Source organism: Balaenoptera physalus, assembly GCF_965194825.1.
Source record: "Balaenoptera physalus genome assembly, chromosome: 7".
NCBI classification, from domain to species: Eukaryota; Metazoa; Chordata; class Mammalia; order Artiodactyla; family Balaenopteridae; genus Balaenoptera; species Balaenoptera physalus.
In genome coordinates this window covers 43299861-43321863 of record NC_138886.1, presented here as the reverse complement: position 1 = coordinate 43321863, position 22003 = coordinate 43299861, and the positions used below count along the sequence as shown (strand labels likewise).

General features: G+C 38.0%; 1 protein-coding gene across 7 annotated transcripts in view; it reads right to left on the bottom strand.

The window, feature by feature from the left end:
* Positions 1-22003, bottom strand: part of PRUNE2 (prune homolog 2 with BCH domain) — a 257591-nt gene that overhangs the window by 198967 nt on the left and 36621 nt on the right. For all 7 annotated transcript variants that reach the window (XM_082470766.1, XM_082470769.1, XM_082470768.1 and 4 more), the window contains exons 2-4: positions 9248-9352; positions 4820-5022; positions 2530-2693 (exon numbers count right to left, since the gene is read on the bottom strand). In XM_082470766.1, the coding sequence (XP_082326892.1) occupies positions 2530-2693; positions 4820-5022; positions 9248-9352 (472 nt within the window). The remainder of the gene's footprint in view (positions 1-2529; positions 2694-4819; positions 5023-9247; positions 9353-22003) is intronic.

Below are 22003 nucleotides of genomic sequence, written 5' to 3'. Positions count from 1 at the left end.
TTTTTCAGCCTACCAGGCTAAGAGGCATACTTAGGGTCCTCTCCAAGGACTGAGGGGATCAATATCTTGGCCCACTTGAAAACCACTTACAGCACACCAGTGTGCCTCAGCATGATGGATTTTAGGATATGATCATGGGAATGAAAGGCAAAGAACAATCAAATTGATTAAGTACTTAGTTTGGAGTATATTCAGATTTTTTTGGCACAAAGTTTATAATAATATATCTTCCATAGAGGTCCAATTGTGCTGTTTTTAAAGATTCTTTCAAGTCTTGACTGTAAATATTTAACCCTCATGACATCTGGAAACAGACATTTTTCAAAATTCTTTATGGCAAAGGTGTGTGTAGAAATTTGCATCCCTTCAAGACCTAGAAGAATGCATAATACATGTTCTAGACATGTGTGTCAAATTAATGATCATTTTGAGCAACCCAAAATACAAAATAACGTAGATATTTCCAGAGAAAACCCTTTAGAAAGAATTATGTTATGAAAATAATAAATCCTAAAATTATTTACAGGCACATAAAAAAAGTTCCCTTTAAAACTTCCCTGTAGGTTTGGTGTTAATACATGATTGGAAAACTATAAAATCGAAGTTTGAGTTTAGTGAACATAGCAAAATTCGACTTGATTCCTTTCTTATATTTATTAAAGATTCAAGAGGCTTTAAAAATTGGCCCATTGCCCTTCTCACTCTGAACATTTCAGTTACCTTTTTAAAGTCTAACTCCTCGGATCATAATCCTTCCGTTCCCTTTTGGCCAAACTGTTCAGTGATGTTTCACCTCCCTTCCACGTAATGTATACATGCATATGCACATGCACACACTTTGGTCAAAGGTCCCCAGAGCCCTCTTTCCACTATAATAAGACACCCATGTCTACTACCTCCCAGGCTTCAGTGACTCTGGCTTCCTCATGACAGTGTCTGTATCGGCAGTCTTCACAGGTAGAGGCACTGTATCCATTCAAATTCCAATTTCCAAGCGACAAGGAAGTGATGTCCCTAAGCTGCCAGCTTTCCAGTGCCATCTCAAGCCCAAAGTTATGAAAAATATCTGATGATAAGAAAAACCAAGGTCCTTTACCATAGTTCTAATTCTTGGTAGCTTTGAAAACTAAAACTAAGGTAACTGACAAGAGGGTCTGCATCCCTAATTCCCTAAATCTGAATATCATCATCGTCATCATCAACAACAAAATCATATCTTTGTTCCAATGTACTAAAATTCGATATTATTTTATTACTTATAGAAAATCATGATGAACGATTCCTTGACTACATTTCTTTCCTACTAAACAACACATGTATTTTTTTGAACAATAAACCAAACTTCTTAGTTTGCAAAATGTTTAAACAGCATATTCTCTAGTGTTTGCCTGCACCACATATTTGCACTGCCAAACAACTTCCTTCTAGGCCGAGATCCCCGATCGCCTTTATTTCCCTTCTGCTCTGTCATAAATAAATGATTGCGCTTACTTAGTTTACTTGAAGGCACAGTTTCCCAGAGAGCAGTTTTACACATGTCCATAGCCAGAAAAGTATTTAAAACAAGTTGACTGGGGCCGTTGGTTCTAAGACATTTATCGGAACTATAAAAGTCTAGGACCTTTTTCTCTCCAAATTCGGGTAGAAGTAGAGGAAACAAAGGAAAAAGGCCTTAAAAGAGTTGTCACGTATTCTTGGGCTTCTCTTTCCTTTTTTAATTCTTTCAGCCTGTTCATCACTGCTTTTCACTTTCCTATGTCAAATACTTCTGAGAAAAGTCTTTGTCTACCATGTTCAAGACGGATTGTTGGAAGGAGAAAAAAAAGCTTTATACAAAACCCCAAACTGCCCTACACAAGACAATATGGAATTTTTGTGGTTAATTTTGTGGCACCAAGGTCAACTGACAATTTCCAGCTTGGAAACCACTTTTTAGAAGCGATGGGCTCCACTGAGGAAGACGAAAGAGAGATGAGGGGGATAATTGACGATGGTGTGCTTAAAGCAGGCTGGTGAAGGTGGAAAACACTACATGATGGGGGGAGAAGGAGGTGGCGATTTGACCATAAAAGCCCTGCACAATATCACCAAAACGAAGGTGTGTAACTTTGCCATCCAAGCAGTACTACATAAACGAAGCACGTATAAGTACCAGCAGATATTTCCATGTAGGTGTGTGGAATTCTGGCCTATATCCACGCTGTCCTGGAGCAAGAATCACCTCTGGAAGCTGTTAGATGGCCACAGGAGCTATTCCCGCTCCCCAGCAGAAGTGCGGCGGGTCCATTTAATATGCTGATCTGGTGCAAGAGCAAAGATCCTTCATGCCTATTTCTAAATGCACATTTTTAATATTCAATATAATGCTACTCTTTAACAAACTCTTTACTCCCTGCCTCTCTGATGAAGCTTCCCGTGGTCTTGAAAGGGATTGTTAACCCAAGAATGGATCGCACTCTTTCTGCATGAGCGAGTCAAGAGACACTCCATTAAGCCTTCCAGTATTTAATAGAAAGAGTCATCTCTCACCTCTGAGCAGATGAGCCAGCTGCTCGGTGATGAGGTCGGGAGCCTCCTGGAGAATCTCTTTCACCACCAGAGAGGAGGAAGACTCTCGGTACTCAGACCCGGCATCGCCCTGCTCAGCTGGATTAATGACCTTGACGACTGCTGATTCTAAAGTTTTGTCCTCACTGTAAAGCAAATGCAGGAGAGGAAGAGGAAGAGATATGGCATGTTTTCTTACTTTGTGGAATTATTTAACCTCTGCTTCCACATCAGTGACCTCCTCTCAATAGCCAAATACATAAGTAAATTCACATGACTTATTCTATGTGTTGTCACATTTCAACTAATCACCTCCCCAAGAGTCTTAGAAGACCTTCACACCTTAGTACCTCTTCACACCTCTTGTTTTGCTGTTGGACATAATAATAGCAACAATAATAATCATTGTTATAGCTAATATTTACTGAGCTTCCACTACAGGTCAGACACTATAATAAATACTTTCAGAGTGTTATCACATTTTATACCATAAAATGACCCTATTCAATGGGTTCTATTAAAATCCCCATTTTACAATGGGGGAAAAAGGCATGAAAAGGTTAAGACACGTGACTAAAACAACATGGGGAATATAACCGATATTTTGTAAAAACTGTAAATGGAGTGTAACCTTTAAAAATGTATAAAAAATAAAATAAGATAAAATAAAAGTGACCAAGGTCACATAGCTAGTAAGTAGACTACTTGTATTTAAACTCTATCTAGTTCCAAAGTTCACACATCCAGTTATGGTGCTGGAGAAAAAAATACTACTGGCTTATTTATTTCTACATCATTCTTTTTACATGAGATAGAGCTGACTTTTATCGAAGGCAGGAAGAAAGATGTGGATAAAACTGACTGTATTCTTTCTGTCTGCCAAAAACCAAAGAATGGCAATGAAGAAAATGATCTCAATTTGTTTTTGAAAAACATTCTATTTCATAAACAATCCAAAAGCCAGACTTCACAACTTCAGTCTCAAAACCAGCATGGTTTCCATTTTAATTGATAACAAAACTCTCCCTAAGATGTTGACTGAAACACATGTTTCATAGTTCCCTCCTTTGGCTTCCTGCATTGTTTTTGTCCACATCTACTTGTGTTATAGTTGGTTTGAAAGAGTTAACATGTAAATTTAGTCAAGCATGTGATCATCCTGAACACTAATAACTGAAGTCAGTCAAATAACCTATGAATAACTCTCACCCAGTTGTCAACAACTGATCGATAAATGTTATTCAAAAGAATTTTGTGTGTTTCAAATAACATGGGGATAAAAACAGCCCCACACAGGCAGATTATTTTCCAAACTCTTTATAACTGAATGAAATGCATGACTGACACTACAGCGTATTCATACCTAAAGATGTTTCCCTAAGAAGGTTAGATTAAAAATTAGATACTTGTACACGTTTTTATTTCATGTACACTAAGATCAGTGTCCACTGGTGAATGTCATCAATGATTAGCAAATTGGCAAAGAGTGCAAAAAAACTATCATCTCAAACTACTGGGATGTTTAACTGGGGACTCTTCACTCATTAGCAACAGAGAGCTTATCAAAACAGGACTCTTTGCGATGGGCTGTAAGGTCCTTGAAAGCAGGGAATTTGTCTCATTCCTCTTTATGTACCTGTAGATTCATGTACCAGTTAGCAACCCCTAAGGACTTATTGAAGGAAGCAGAAGACCCATGTTCTCGTCCAAACTCTTCTACTAACTGCATGTGGTACCTTGGGCAAGTCATTTGCAACACTGGGTTTCAGGTTTCTTGTCCATAAAATAAGGAGTTCAAATTACATGAACTATCAAAAATCCATCCTGCTTTTATAGTATAATGCTATGAATAAATGAGCCAGTGATCAAAGGGCTTTCATAGCCCATGTACATAATTTTCCATTTCACTACTGAGATAAGAATCTTTCAGTTTTACTTAGTGTTTAATTTCAATCTTCATTATACATTTTCAGCAACAATACATAGGACTGTCGCGTTGCTATAAGAAAGTGTTTGAAATGATTTAAAATTATAATTTTACAAGAACTTTCCACTCAGAGATGTCATATTTGAAATGCCAAAGTAAAAACAGAGAATTGGCATAGCCTGAATTTTGACGTAAAAGAAAAAACACATTCCCTTTCCTGTGAATGTCCTCGGCCTTTAATACATCTCCCTAAACTACAAAAATCCTGAACAAGGTAACACTTTGCACAAATGAACCTTTATTAAAAGATCAAACCTCCCTCCAGAACCTCACGTGAAGCCTTACCTTGCCAGCATGTTGCTGCCAACAAGTGTTAGAGATAACTTCCCTTCATCATTTAGCTGATGCAGATTAATTTCATCTCGGAATATGTGGAATGATTCAGAGATATTTAGCTCTTCTAAAATAAACCTTGTCTCGGTGAAGTAGCTGAATTCAGTTCTTGATATGTTCAGCACGGGCAAACAGAGAACCTCAGGTGGGCTGACCTACCAGGAAAAAAAGTTGACTGAATCACTGACAGCAGCAGCAGGAAAGAATACAACTACATTTTCTCAAACCTGAGGGTAACTGAAAGGGGAACGAAAGTCCTTTGGCCTCGCTAAACCACTTGACATTCATAACCAGCTTTTCCTGAACCCAACTAGCAGAGCATTTTCCATGGGTAAGTGGCCCCTAATTCTTTTAACCTCTTGTTCCTCCACATGAAACTTCTCGTGCCTTTCTTGAAATATTTTATGTCTCATTGCACCCCTTCCACGATTGAAAAATATACATATACATTCTCTTCTTCATAGGAAACAAATTCACATGTCTTTATGGAATCAGCAGAAAATTAGAATGATTACAGCAGGATAGGTCAAGACTGTGGTGACACAGAAGGCCTATATGACCCATCTATATTGGATGCCTGCCACTTGGCTCCAGCCAATTACTTCCATGCAAAAAATTCAGGTCCAGGATAGGTAAATCTTTCAATTACTCAAGAAAAGCTAGAAATCTTGATGTGGGGATATTATCTGTGATGTTTAATTGTTACAATTAACTTTTTAATTAAAAATACTGTGTAGGAGGGGAATTCCCTGGTGGTCCAGTGGTTAAGACTCCACACTTTCAATACAGCGGGCACGGGTTTGATCCTGGTCGGGGAACTAAGATCCCACATGCTGCATGGCAAGGCCAAAAAAAAAAAAACACTGTGTAGGTTAGTGAAAACTCACATGAGCCAAAATCTGGCCCACAGACTAGCAGATTGTGATTTTGATTAATTTCTTATATTATTTTTAAAAATCTTATGTTAACAAACCTCTTAAAAAAAACTGTAGTGATGGGGGAAACAGGAGATGGGTAGACGTTAGAGAATTTCAGCTTCACAATAATAAACTTATTTTTCCATAGGAATTTTTAAAATGAAGGTGCTTTTAAAAATGACTATGAGTCTATAGCAAAAAACCCTAAATATCGCTGAGAGAATGTGGGGTTTGGGAACACTGAATTTTTGCATAAAGTAAATGGCCTTTGTTCTCTCATCATCACCAGCTCTGTCACAAGCCTAGTATTTATGACACAGTTTTAACATCTTTATCATCCATCTCCCCTTCCTAGCAGGGATTTTTGTCTTTTTTGTTCAGTTATGTTTCTCAGTGCATAAAATGGTCTGGCACAAAGTAGACTAACACATATTTGTTGAGTGGAATAAATGAATCACCTACTGCTATGGTATACAAAGCACAAAGCCATTCCAACAAGGTGGTTTTTATTCCACCTGTCAGGCTAATACAGAATCACAATCGTGTAATAATTATTAGCAATTTATGCATAGCAAGTTGTTTTTCTTATTAATTGATAGAGTTATATCTAACTCCTGATACTGAAACTTGAGTCAAGAGCCATATGGCCTGAGCCTATCCTGGCAGGACCTATTCTGGAGTTGGAGTCAGAAAAACTAGGTTCTAGCCCCAGCCTCTGCTGTGTGACTTTGAGAAAGCTATTTTTCTTTCTGAACCTCAGTTTTCCCCATCCATAGAATGGGGCTTACCTACCAGAGTGAAAAGTATTTAAACAGTCAAACATGTGAAGCTGCAAACTCTGCCCTTCTCCTGTGTGTTAATACTCTGAGAGGGAGTAACCAGGTTCTCAGGAAAAATCAAAATGGAGATGCAGACCTGTGATAGGGGGCAGGGTCCAGTAAATTAAGAGGAAGACACAGATATTTAACAAATTCCCAGTAAGTGACCCATCACTAATTCCATATTGGTCCCCATGCTTAGTAGTGAGCCTTAGAAGAGGGAGAAAAGAGGCCACACATCTCTTTATCTATTTTACTATTACAACTAGTTTTCTCATTCCTTTTGTTGGATGTTATTATATTCATTCAGGACACCATAGTTGGTGGTGGTGGTGTCATTATTATTATATAATTTCCTTAAGAGTCCATGCCATGGTCAGTCTAAAAACCAGTCTGGTTCAGTCAACTCTGTGTTCTCAAGACAAGCAATGCCTTTTTTCTAGAAGTCAAAAAACCCAGTTAAATCATTAATCATTAGAGAAATGCAAATCAAAACTACAATGAGATATCATCTCACACCGGTCAGAATGGCCATCATCAAAAAATCTACAAACAATAAATGCTGGAGAGGGTGTGGAGAAAAGGGAACCCTCTTGCACTGTTGGTGGGAATATAAATTGATACAGCCACTATGGAGAACAGTAGGGAGGTTCCTTAAAAAACTAAAAATAGAACTACCATACGACCCAGCAATCCCACTACTGGGCATATACCCTGAGAAAACCATAATTCAAAAAGAGTCATGTACCAAAATGTTCCCTGCAGCTCTACTTACAATAGCCAGGACATAGAAACAACCTAAGTGTCCATCGACAGATGAATGGATAAAGAAGATGTGGCACATATATACAATGGAATACTACTCAGCCATAAAAAGGAAAGAAATTGAGTTATTTGTAGTGAGGTGGATGGACCTAGAGTCTGTCATACAGAGTGAAGTAAGTCAGAAAGAGAAAAATAAATACCGTATGCTAACACATATATATGGAATCTAAAAAAAAATAATGATAATAATAATGGTCATGAAGAACCTAGGGGCAAGACGGGAATAAAAACACAGACCTACTAGAGGGTGGACTTGGGGATACAAGGGGGTGGGGGGCTGGGACGAGGTGGGAGGGTGGCATGGACGTGTATACACTACGGGGCGTGAAGTGGATAGCTGGTGGGAGGCGGCCGCGTGACGCGGGGAGATCAGCTCGGTGCTTTGTGACCACCTAGAGGGGTGGGATGGGGAGGATGGGAGGGAGGGAGATGCAGGAGGGGGGAGAAATGGGGACGTATGTATATGTGTGACATTCACTTTGTTGTTGAGCAGAGGCTAACGCACCACTGTGGAGCAATTATACTCCAATAAAGACGTTTAAAAAAAACAAAACAAAAAACCCAGTTAAGGCGGGCAGTGGGGGGAGATAAATTAGGAGTTTGGGATTAACAGATACACATTACTATATATAAAATAGGTAAACAACAAGGACCTACTGCATAGCACAGGGAATTATACTCAGTATCTTGTAATATCCTACAATGGAAAAGAATCTGAAAATCAAGAGTACAGCAAAGTAACTGAATCGCTTTGCTGTACACTCGAAACTAACACAAAATTGTAAATTAACTATACTTCAATTAAAAAATAAATAAGAAAAAATCCAGTTAATAAGATTAGTATTCAATATGCATGTCTTAACACAGACACATTTCTCTTCTCATACCAATTAATCTCCCTTGTAAAGTTTGGCACATTTTAAGATAAATTTGATAGAAAGCCGTATGTAGATATAAGAAGATTTTATCTGGCATTTTTGTCAGCTGCTGCCCTAAAGCCATTCTTGCCACCTATAGCTCATTCTGGAAGACTGGGTTTCATGTGAATTTAAATCGTTCTAGATCAGCTATGCATACTCTCAGAGTTAAGGATCCAAACAAAATTGGAATAAAACAAATTTGACTCCAGAAAATTAAAAACTGTGTGAAATTGGAAATAGCACTGAGACACTCATAATGTACTTTTTTAGGCTTTAAGGTGAGCCATTAACATGGGCTGAAGTATTTATGGAATGGAAATTTTAAAACAGTTTATTGCAAGAAAGGTCTTTTCCATCTCTGGCCCAAGGGAGATTATTGCAACTGAGAATGACCTTGCTGTGCAAAGTCAGGCTAAAAGGCAAACACAGAATATAGATGTGACATGTAATACCTCTATTACTGAAAATTCCAGCCAGTATGCTCTGTACTTCATGTAATGTTCACACAGGTTATTCTGCACATATTTTTCTACTGCCAAAGGCAAGATTATCCAACAAGGATGATAAAGGAAAACAAGAAATTCTGAACCTTACTTTTGTCAATTCTCTGAATTTCCATAAAAGTAATCAACTATTATAAAATTTTTAAATTTTTATTTGAAAAAAATTGATCTTATTGAAATAATGTTTTATGAAGAGTCAGTAAAAAATGACTAGAACAATGCCTAACATGTAGTAAGTGACCAATAAATATTTGTTGATTAATGGATTATAATACATTATTCTCTGCAACAATAAACCAGAACATGAAAATTTAAGTTTCCTTGTTTTTCCTGAAAATGTTTTTTTTTAAAGTTATATCATAATTCAAATAAAAAGCATAATCTTCCTTTCCCTCACCTTGTCTAGAAAGTAAGCATATGTGAAGGCAGAAATGAGAGAATCCAGGTCACACGATTTATGTCCAATAACCACATGGACCTTCTCCAAGCGTTTGCTTCGATTCTGAAACAAATCCAAATAAAACATCACAATTTAACAACAGATTAATATAAAGTGGATATTTTTCAATCTTTTTTAAAGTATGCCTTAGCTATATTCAGACAATTGCAGAAATTCATAAACGTATCATGAAGCTTTATATAAGGACATAAAACTGCACAACATGTTTAACATTCAGAAATGCTCATGCAAATTTTAGTAATTGTCAGGAACAGAAAATTGTTGGTTCGAAACCTTGAGAGCTTCCTTGGGTGAAATCTGAAACTGGCCCCCATACACAGAAGGCAAGGGGAGATTGAAGAAAGAGGCAGGCCACTCCAGATAGGTGGCAGGTTCAATAAGCAAGGAAACTTACTTACAAGGCTTGTCTTGGGCAGCCACAAGACAAGTATATCTCCACACCTGCCCACCAGAATCAAAAGTTTATATAGAGGCCTTAACTGGCTTCAGTGACGTATGGTCTCAACAACACATTGCTCTCTCGAGGCTGTGTCTTTGAAAATGGTTCCCACTGTGTGATCAGTGGGCAGACTGTACCTTGCAAGGTCAGGGGAGGGGGTGAGGAGCCTTCAATTGCCAGGGTCTAGCTCTCGGGTCAACTGGCAGTCATGTCCTCTCAATGACCTCCTCTAACAAAAATGTGGTTTTATTAAGATCATCCACAATCTAACTTAATATGAACTGTATCTCTGAGTCATAATTTTTTAGTAAAAGATTATTTTGGTCTAAAGAGCAGTTCCATAGTATTCCATATCACTTCCTTATATAAGATGTTCTTCTCACTTTGAGAGACAAAGTGACTTTCTTCATATGTCCCTGGCGTGCAACACAATTTGGTAGGAATTAATTTTTTCCTGCCACATTTTGGGTGACAGGATATGCTCTCTCTGCATTACATTCTATCAGTTAGCAAATAAAAGTTGTTGTAACACGTTTCTTCCCTCCAGAGAGAGGACTCTGATTAGTATTATTTCTCTAAAAATACAAATCAGTTGCTATTAAAGAGTGTATATTGTCACCTCTCTGTAAGAGAATACATACTATTTTCTTTCCTGGCTAACTCAATACTTCCTTAAAATTCCTTTATAGAAGGCTGACCTCCTTATAAAATACTGAGTTGGAATTGCTAAAGAACTAATCACTTCCAGAAAATTTCACAACAAAACTGTCCAATAATGATGTGTAACCTAAACTGACATCTTTATAGTATGTCAGAGATGATACATATGTATACTTCCCCCACTTTTCATCCTTTGTTTTAATTTCTTTTTTTAGGACTGACTAGAAAGCCAACTCAATTATAGTACTGCTCAAAAAACGTACATTAAAAATCCACTGTTCGTGACCACTTCAATAAAAAAGACTTGTTATTCCGTTTTCTGCAGAACAAAGGTAAAGGATTATTTAGTAACTTACTAGGTCTCTTACAATGTGTTGGTAAGTATAGGGAACTGCCATATCAGACTCAGAAACTAGTTATTCAACAACCAAGTTGTGGCCCAAGGAACATAATAAAGTAAATCTTGGAGGAGGCTTAGTCAAGAGCCTATCAACGTAGAGAATGATGGCAGGATCAGTATTGCAGATGAGTCGTCCAGTATGCAATATTGTTAAATTAAAATAAATGTATGTATTTTAAAATATATTGACATCTTGATCTTTAGTAAAACAACAGGATTTTAAAATGTTATAAACTCTCCGAAGATAATTACGACCACTGCCCTCCCATCACCATCTGTAGCGCCCATTCCTTCCTCTCCCAGCTTCCTTCCCTCGAGCTCATAAATTTATAGCTAGCTCACTTGTACTTTTTGAGGATTCGTCGAGGCCCAGTTCTCACTCTCAAAGGCAGACTGCTTCCCCTGTGCAAGACTGTTAGATATTTTAGAGGTATCTAAAGAAATTTGGCTAAATGGAATTACACTCCATTACAACACAAACAAATGCATTAGGAAATCATATTACTGTAGACTGTTGTTCTTCCGAGAAGCTCGAAGGTCTAAGTAGACATTACCTCATTTCTCCTCCCATATCTCTTGTAAAACAGACAGTAAGAAGATTAATAACACGTTTTATAGGTCAATAGAGTCTGTGATAGGACCAGGATTGTTCCCAGGACCCATGATCCAGTACAAAGAGCCCTGTCTCTTCTGCCCTTCACCAACCACTCCATAATGCCATAATGACTTCAGTATCCACAAAATGAGCAAGCATGGAGATTGAGGGAGAAAGAGAATGTTAAATATGCCTTCTAAATACAGCAAGGCTTCAGAAAATTATAGCATTAAAATGACCCCAAAGCTGACCTATCTGCTTTCTTGTCTAGGTTCAGTAATTCCTAGGCATGGCTCTGCATTCAACACTCAACTTGCACGAAAGAAGACATGGGGGGAATAAGAAGACTTGTGTGTCAATTCATTTCAAAGCCCAAGCCAATCATTAATTAGAAAAAGAAAGGAACTAAATAGGATTGTGAACCCAAACATGTTGGACCAATTTTCACAATTTGGGAATCTTCTAAAATTATGATTTATTCATCCTTCTCCATTTAAAGAGAAAAAAGCACATATCATCTTACAGATCAGGCTGTAGAAGATCCCAGTACAAATCTTTGAGGGTTACTTTTAGTGCCACATGCTTCTCTTCATGCTTTCTTGTTTGTCTTCTGATTCCCCCTTCTTTCCACACATCCAGTTCCCTCAGAGTCATGACTTCTTCTGGCACCATTTACTGTGTCTGCCATCTCCAGTCAATGCCCCAGCCCCCAGGCTCCAACACTATCTTCTCCCCAGCACCCACCTCCATCAAAATGTACCATTCTGGTGCCCATACTATCAGGGATCTATCTGCTCCTCCATTATCAATTCCAATAGAGAGTCCATGCCAATGAGTACCCTTGGGTTAATGCGTTACCCAGCAAGGTAACGTACTTTCATTTTAAAGAGACCTTCCAGAGATTATGCCACAATCCAAAAAGATGACCAGAAATTTCAGGCTGGCTGAAAATGTTGGACAAGAAAAAAGGGACCTCACAACAAGAAGGTACCTTTGGTGACTACCAATCAGCCTTAAAAATAGTAGGCTCAACCTCAAAAAAATCTTAGATGTTCCAAAGTGCCTGATTCCTACCAAACCCACTAAGATATAATTAGAGTGTAGCAAAAGTCAGATATCATAGTAACCAGGCTCAGACAGACTCCTGCCTGCTTGGAGGCATAAAACATGAAATTCGTTATATCAATCTTAATATCTATGTCCCTTGATACAGTTCAAATTGGAGTTTAGAGTATTCACAAAGAGACAAATTATGCTCAAATAAAAGTGGCATATGTACAATTTTATCAATTCAATTAATCATTGTCATTCAACTAATAAAGCCCTGTTTGTGCCAGGCATTGCACTAAGTCCTGGGGATACAGCACTGAACCAAACAGACAAAAATCCCAGTCCCCATGGCACTTTTATTTTAGTGCAAGGAGATATAAAGAACCAGTAATTAGATTATGATGAATGGAAGAGGAGGGTGCCCCGGGATGAGGCTCACTGAGAAGGTGACATTTGAATAAAGACCCGAAGTGAAGAAGTGGGACTTCCAGTTATCTCAGGCCAAGGAAATAGCAGGTGCAAAGGTGAAAGCATGCCCAGGATGTTCAACAAATAATTATTACCTAGTGTATACATTTTCTAAATGGGACTTTGTAAACTCCTAGCCAGGAGTGAAGAGATCTGGCAAGGAAATAGCCATCCCCTTGTATTGATACAAGCACACCAAGCCTTAAGGAATCTCAGGAGATAGAAGATTCATCGTTACTACCTACACCCAGTGCTGAGCAAGCCCAACACAAAATGGAATCTTGATAATGGGTTGAAATAGATACTATACTCAATTTATACTATATCCTATATTTCTGAATAGATGGACAGAATCTTTCCATAATCAATGTACAAAAGAAAACATATTGAATATGCCAGTATTCCAGATCACAATTTTAATATGCTTTCAAAGTGTAAATCTATACCTCACTAAAATGAGACTCCTTAATGAAGTTTACTTCTTACCTCTTTTTAAAAGCAGAGAAATACCTAAGCATTCAGATTCAACCGCCCGTGAAAGCAAACTGTACTTGTCAGGCAAAAGCACTTTCAAACACACCCACAGAAAACAGACCTGATCAGAAAGAGCCTTGCCATAAGCTCAGCCTCCTCCGTCAATTTTTTCATAACTCCACCCTCTGAGGAACAAAGCTGCTCCTGCCTGGAACTTTCACATCCGGAGCCCCACAGCTAACCTTTAGTCAACAAGCCCTTGCAATACAGTTATACTATGATTTCTCCACACCCATCCCACCCAACTCTCTTTTCTTAAAAACCCCAGGCAAATGTTTTCAAAAATAACGATTTGAAATGAACTTTGTTTCAAAAACGTTATAGGCAAAGCCTACGAAAGTTGGAGAGTCCCCTTCCTCTCACATTAAAGCAGGGCACATTCCTTAGTCCCTCATCCTTAACCAAAAAGTGAAGACGCGAGAGAAGAAGAAGCTGCTTGAATTTATCGAATGGTATCTCCAAAGAAACCCAGGCACAGAAAACAGTTGGCAATTGACTTGACTACTTCTAACTCCAAGTCAATGAGGGGGTCTTCCTTCCTGAAGGCTGGCTCTGGGCGGCACAGAAAAGGGCCTGGTTCCTCCCCAGAAGAACCCCGTGAATCTATGGCTGCCGTGATTCTAAATCAGAAGACTCACAGGATGGGCAAGAGGAAACCTTACATGCTGCTAATCCCTATCAATCCCTATCTCCACGCCAGTCACAACCACCAGGAAAACCAGGAGGGGGGTGGGGGGGATGCATAAGGAACCACAGCCAAATGAGCAGCAGGGACAAAGGGAGCTGTGGAGCTGCCCAGAGCAACCTGGTCTTCCAAAGGCGAGAACTGTAAGTCTCTGATCAGCTCTGTCGGATATGGATAAAGTCACATCCTTTGTTCATTTGGTAAATGAATGAGATGCCTCTTGATATCGGCCTTGGGTTTGAGATGATGTCTGGAACTCCTGACCTCCTGAACTTCTCATAATCTTATCATTACCTGGAAAATGGTTGGGACCCAGAGGGAGCAAATGCTGGAGGGATGGCAACAATCGAAAGTTTAAAAAAGCAAAGGAGAAAAAGCTTATCACTCTGTGCAAAGTCCCCAGAACACAGGGACTTTCCTCATCAACTGAAACCTTTGTATTTTATTCCCTATTTTTGTTTATTTTTCTGGTAAGAAAAAAAATACATGTCATTATAAAAAGTCAGACACAACAAAAATTAATAAAACAAAGATAACTGTTAACATATTGTTGAATATTCCACGTTTTAAATTTACCCACGTATATTTACCCATATACTTTACAAAAATGGGGTACTTCTATTCCCACTCTTTAGAGACTTCCTTTTTTCACTTAAAAGTATACTATGGACCTTTTTCCATGACCAAAACTACAGTTATTCTTCATGCTTACTGGCTTAATGGTAGCAATTGTGTGGACACATCTGTATGTATAGAGGGGTGGCGGGGTTGGTATGTATATATAGAATTCTTGGAATTAGAGTACGTGCTTCTTTTTTAAATCTGCATGATATTGCCAAATAGGATACTCTGGCCCACTGGCCACCTAGTTTAGTCCAGTTTCACTCTAATGGTTAATTAATAAACAATAAGAAGTGACTGGAGGCTGTAACTGATCTCTTCTGAGAACTGTACTTCAGGTCATGTGTAAAAGCAAAAACATTTACCAGAATCTACAAATTCAGGACACAGACTTTTTATATTTAATTTTCTCATAAATGTCCAAATTTAATTGGTGACGTACTAGATGAATATAAACCAATGAATTAGGAAAAGGCAAAAAGCTTTCAATGACGAAACTCAAATGATTTTGAGATAATTTAATTGTCTCACTTACTGATAAAACTAAAACCTAATCAATTCAGAGAAGTATATATTGTCTAGAGCCTCCCCACTCACTGCCCTCCTAACCAACCCCAGTAATATTTTCCTTCAGCCTCTCTTTGCCATGCTGAAGAAGGCCCTCTTTTAATATCTCTCATTTGGGCAAAATGAGGGATGAGAGTCGGTCTGAGCAAATTCAGCTCTAAATGGCTCAGACCCTGTGCACCTGTATCCCTTCTAGACTGTCAAATGCAGAGGCCATTGTGGGTAGGCGGTGAGGGGGCAAAAGCTAAACCCACCTATTGCCCAAGGCCCTTCTTCTTGGGTGGGCATCTGGGTCCCCAGTTTCCTTGGGGTCAGGATCCTTTTAGTTGGGGCATCGGGTACTGGCTCAACCATTCTTTGTCTTTCTCAGCTGAATCCATCTTCCTCAGCCTGTTTGCTACCGATCTTGAAAACACAATGTTCTCAAAAGGAATGACTTCGTATATGGTTTACATACTTCCTCTGGATCATAATAATGATTTGGGCTGGAATTGTTATTTTACTTACAGCATTTAATTTTTTAATATTTTTTTGTTCAATATTCCTTTACTGACAATGTCCTCAAAGGACAGTATTGGGGGACAGCACCATTATTTTTCCTCCACAACTTCAACCAGAAAAGGTCAAGGATGGTCCTCCCAAATCCTTACCTTTCCTGAAAAGCCCCTTTAGGAATTGTCCTACATAGCTTCCTAAGATATTATCATTTTTCAGCCATTCCACTTTTGGGGGAACTGTGTCCATACATTTATTACCAACTGGATGGGGTAGCTCTTTACTTCCCTTTTGGTACTGCTTCCTTTCAGCTTAAAAACAAATCTGTCCACCACGGTTTCATAGATTTTTATAATCTCTCAACCTTCCTCTTTTCAGACTTAAGAGCTGTAGTCTTTTCCATCTAGCCTCATCTCTGACCTTCCGCTGTCTGTGACCCTTTGCTATGCTTAGACTTTGCTATGAACTGAATTGTGTACCCCCATAATGCATATGTCAAAGGCCTAACCCCCAATGTGATGGTATTTGGAAATGGGGTTTTTGAAAAATAATTGGGTATACATTTAGTCATGAGGGTGGGGCCCTCAAGATGGAATTAGTGCTCTTATAAGACATCAGAGTGCTTGTGCTCTCTATCTCTCTATTTCTTTCTATCTCTCTCCACCATGTGAGATCACAGGGAGAAGGAGGCTTTTGATAAGCCCAGATGATGGTTCTCACCAGAACCCAACCATGCTGACACCCTGATCTTGGACTTCCAGGCTTCAGAACTGTGAGAAATAAATTTCTGGTGTTTACCCCATCCAGTCCATGGTATTTTGTTATGGCAGCCCAAACTTACTAATACAGACCTCCAAATTGGACTCATTCCAAAATTTAAATCTACCTAGCAAATAACTGATCTTTAGAGAAAGCTTGGAAGAGCTTATTTTACTAAATGATTGATGTCAAAGGCAATACAAGGGTTTTAAAAAACCAAATGAAAAAGAACACCCCTGCTACACACACATAGAAAACTACACCCATGTCACCTAAGGTTAATTTACTATCAAACATAGAGTTAATTTATACCATCATAGTAATGTAAGTTACTTTATAAAATAATGTATGTTCATTGTAAAATATTTGGAAAATGTAGAAACACAAAGAAAAAAACCCTCAAGACCCAAAATAATCACTATGAACACAACGTATTCTTTCCAACTTTGCTCTATACATTTATGAGTGTTCTCTTTTGTAATACTGTGATCATATTACACCTAACATTTTGTAGTTTCTCTTTTTTAACAACATTCTGAGTATTCTTTTAAAATTCTAAAATATAAATGTTGTGATGACCAGGAGTAATACGCGTTTGCTTTTGTAACCCCAGCTGCCCAGTCTATTGCTTTGCACACAGTAGGTGCTCAATAACCATTGAAAAAATGAATAAGTAAATGAATAACTATGACATTTAATGGATACAGTATTCATTAATAAGGATCATTATAAATTATTTAGTCAGTTCCCTACTGTTGCAGATTTAAGTTAATTTTTTGATAATGTAAATAAGACTGCAGGGAATATTTGGAACATAGTATTTTTGTGCCTATCTCTAGTTATTTCTTCAGGATAAACTCCCAAATTTTACATTTCTGGGTCAAAGAATGTAAGTATTTTAACGCTCACCAGAAAAGTTGTAGAAATTTACATTTTCACCTACAGAAATACCTGATTTTCAAATCTTCAACTCTGTGTTTAAGCATTATCTTGTTGATAGGTAAAATAGTATCTTAATGTTGTATTTATTATAATTATAAGGGCTTTAGGTCATTTTTTCATACGGATACTAAACATTCCTGTCTTCATACAGACATATTTTTTGTGAATTTTTCACTGTATATCCTTTTAGCATGTTTATCCTATTCTCACTGATGAATTAAAATACTATATTATTAACAAATTCAACTCTGGAAACATTAATAAGATATTACTTTGTTCTCTGGCCTTGGGCATCTATGGAACAGCTTGTTCAATAAGTTGCATTAAGTGTGCAATAAGCATAAATTATTTAATATGACATTATCCTTTCAAGCACTAAAGAGTAATGGTACACTCTTTACCATCTTTTCCTCAGTCTACCTACTGTGCTTTCTGAAAATGTTGCAATAATACAGGTCAGACTCTGCCTTGGTCTCTAGCTCTTGATCGGAATGCATTTACTTCTCTTATAATTAACCTCATGTAAAAATGATAATACAATTTAAATTTAAATCTAAGGTGCTGAATTTATCATTATTAAGTGTCTTTAAAAGTAGTGAAAATTTTGATAGACAACAGCACCAAAAAGAATGACAGAACTAAGAGAATAGATCTTAAAAGTCCTCATCACAAAGAAAAAAAATTGTAACTATGTATGGTGATGGATGTTTAAATAAAAATAGATTGATTGTGGTGATCATTTCACTATATATTATATACAAATATCAAATCATTATGCTGTACACCTGAGACTAATATAATGTTACATGTAAACTATATCCCAGTAAATATATACATATAACATGTGATTTAGCTACTTCAATTCTGTGGGAAAAAATGATAAAAGATAAACAACAGAGTAGGAGATAATATTTGCACCATCTTGCTATTAAAAGGGCAATATTCCTAACATACAAAAAGTTTATACACATTGATTTAGAAAAAGACAAACAACCAATGGAATAATCAGTAGAAGTATGAACAGGCAATTAACAGAAGAAAAAATGAATAAATGAAAAGAAATTCAGTCTCATTAGTAGTCATGGAAACGCAAATTAGACCAACAATAAAACGGTTTTTTTTTTTTTTGGCCCATCACATTGGCAAAAAATTGAGAGTGCTAACATCCACTGCTGGTTAGACTGTAGGCAGCAGAAAGGAATACTACAACCAATGTGGGAATAATTTGACAGTATCCTTTAAAATGCAGAATGTTCGCACTTTTTGATCCAACTAATTTATTTCACTTATAGGCATCTATTCTATAGAAATAAAATCACCAATAAATATGGATACTTTAAAATTCCTTATTATAATTCAAAGCCCATTGTTAAATATGGATATTCAGTAAAATCCCAAAGAATGTTTATTGAAGCAGTGTTTGTAATGGAAGCAAAAAAAACAAAACAAAAAACAAATAAGAAACAATGTCAATATATAACAACCAAGGAATCGTTGGACAAATTATGGACTATCCATAAAGTAGAATCAAAGCAACTATTACCAAACAAATGAGTTAGATCACCATCTAATGACCTGGAAAGATGTATTCCAATATTTTTCCCACTACATCACATGGCTACTTCTTCCTTCCTGGGTCCTGCCTCTCAGAAGAAAAGCATGCTGTGGCTTCCACTTGGGTGACAGTACTGTCTTGCTGACTGCACTAGGATCACCTACTAGGACATATTGTAATGCAGATTTCTGAGCCCATCCTGATAGTCAGAATTAGTAAGTCTGTAGCAAAGTCTAAGAATACTGTGACTTGTTTGGGAAGCACGGCCTTAAAGAGAACCCAAGGTTAGCGCCCAAGGACCATCTGGCTTCTGTCAGCTGCAGAATGTAGCTGCATTTGGGTTTTGAAAGGGGCTGCTGGAGTTGCTCTAGATTAAGTACAATTTCAGAGGGAATTACTGATGTTACATTACTTAGATTTACTCAAGTCTAGAGTTAGAAAAGGGCTTGGGTTCACCCAGTTGAAACCCATCAGTGGTTTCCAAAGTGAGGTTGTGGACCTCCAAGTAAGAGAAGAAACCATGTAAACTCCTGTTTAACTCATCCTTTTAAGTCTTCTGTTTTTCTAAAAATATACAATGTGCCTTATATGCTAGTCAATTAATACATGAACAGAATTCAGAAATAAATATATGTCTTCAGAGAATGAACTCAAAAGACCTTTACTAATGCTGTTGTACAACCAAAAAATGTTAGAGACCATTTTTTATAGATGAGAAACTACGAACTGAGAGATAAAGAGCAGAGGTAAGTAATAACTGTATCCCCCATCTAAAGTCCACCATGGCCCAATATTCTACTTCTGCTGTGTAGTACGGCGAAACAAAAGTCAACCACACAAATGAAAATAAACAGTAACTCTCTTCGTTTACTGGCATGTGCAATCTTTAGTTCCCAGTCACCCATGCATTTGGGGGTCAGCTATTCAATATCAGAGATCCAGTTCTACTAGATCAATGGTTCCTTGCAAGCCCTGGCCACATCTTGAACTTGGTATCTCCCAGAGTTCCTAAGGCAGTGAGTGTTCTGCACACAGCTGATGCTCAAATCAACATTTGCTAGTGAAAACAATGATTGGATATAACAGTTGGGCAGAAGAGGGTTTTCAATTTTTAGATCCTTTGTCATGCTCTTATGAAATAACAGTACTATGGACTAACACTTTGTTAATAGCCCAAAAGTTTAAAATTGTATTACGGGCTGCAAGTAATCATCCCTCTCTCAAGCTTAACAGATTCTCATTTCGTGGTGGGGTCTCTCTCTGAATCTCTCTACACACACACACACACACACACACACACACACACACACACACACACACCCCAGAGTATGATGACACGTGCATTCTGCCTACCTCATGGTATAAAGTTCAAAACAAAGCTTTCAAATGATTTTACACAGTGACAGATTTTATGACTATTATTCATCACATATTACTTATCACATATTTTCCCCTTTCCTCTTGACTTCTGAATCTATTCCACATTCTAAATTATTCATTATTCTGAAGACATAACTGTTGTAATAATTTTCTTTTTGATGTCTCAAGCAGTGGAAAGTAGTCCACTGTGGAACTCTGTCAAAACATGACTTGCTATTAGTGGCGTGCGTCAAACGGGCCCAATCCTGGGCCCTGATCCGTTAACCCCCATAGAAGGGTTTAACTGTAATTAGCTACCAGGTGTTACTCAGCTGTGGCCCCAGCACTTAAGTGGTTAAAGGATGTCCAGTGTACAGTAATTTTAAAATTCCAGTTTACATGATTTCAAGACAAAAGGGTATTTATTGTATTAGCAATCAGAGCTAGTGAGGTTGCTGCCCCAAAGCACTGCTTTTCTAAGGAACTCTAAAACTTCATAGAGTGCTCTTTTACCTGTTTTGCAGTTATATCACATCCCTTTCAGTTGACAAAATGTGTCATAAAATTCAAATTACTTCCTATTGTCTATTCATGAATAGGATAACAATAAGACATACAACTGCTTTCCCCAAAGGTCGTTAAGTGTTCAAATCTAGAATGTCCTTTTCATAAAACACTGATAATTTCTCAAGCCGGGAGACGAATATGTGGAGTTTTCTCGGGCCCCTCTGTGGTGTGTGCTTAAAAACATAAATAATTAAAAGTAACTCTGACAGACTAAGACAAGAAAGCAAAGAGGTTTACAAGAAAGAAGGAGAGAAAGGAAAGAAAAAAAGAAAGAGAGGGACGGAGGGAGGGAAAGAGAGAGAGAAGGAAGGAAGGATGAGGGAGGGAGGAAGGAGGGATGAAGGGAGGGAAAGCCCTTTTCACCAGGTCTTGGGAAAGCTTGGGCCCTTGAGTGCACACCCTGGGTAGCTAGTCAGAGCGTGTCTTGGTTTCCATCCTTAGAGGTGAATCAGCACTTAGAATTGTACTTGGTAAAAATACTCAACTAAATATCGATTGAAAGGATGGACTAAAGCAATAAATAAGAAGCCCAAGTTCTGAGTTCGCAGGCAGCTAAAGCCTGGATTGAGACCAGAACAGCACGACCAGGAAGATGGTGTGTCTCCCTCCTCCTGTGCCCTTCACCTCCCTCATCTACTACCCTGTACCCTCCCACGAACACTCACACACAACCCACGCCCTTTGGGACATTCTTTTTTTTATCTTTGTCTTATGGGGAGGGGCTGGAGAAGAACAGCAGCGTTTATGATACCATCCAGGCACAACAAAGGAAAATCAAACCCTCTTGGACCCGGAAAAGCCAATCCGCAGCACCCTGACACGATTCCAACGGAATCTTCTGTGATGTAATTGAACAAAGAAAATGTTCTCAGTGGAACTAGGATTTAGGGCTAAATCAGCAAAACGTCCCAGGGCTGTCAGGTTAACTTAGTACCACGAAAATTACTGGAGGGAAATAAAGAACTGAGAGCCTTCCCTTTGCTTTTCTTTTTGTGGG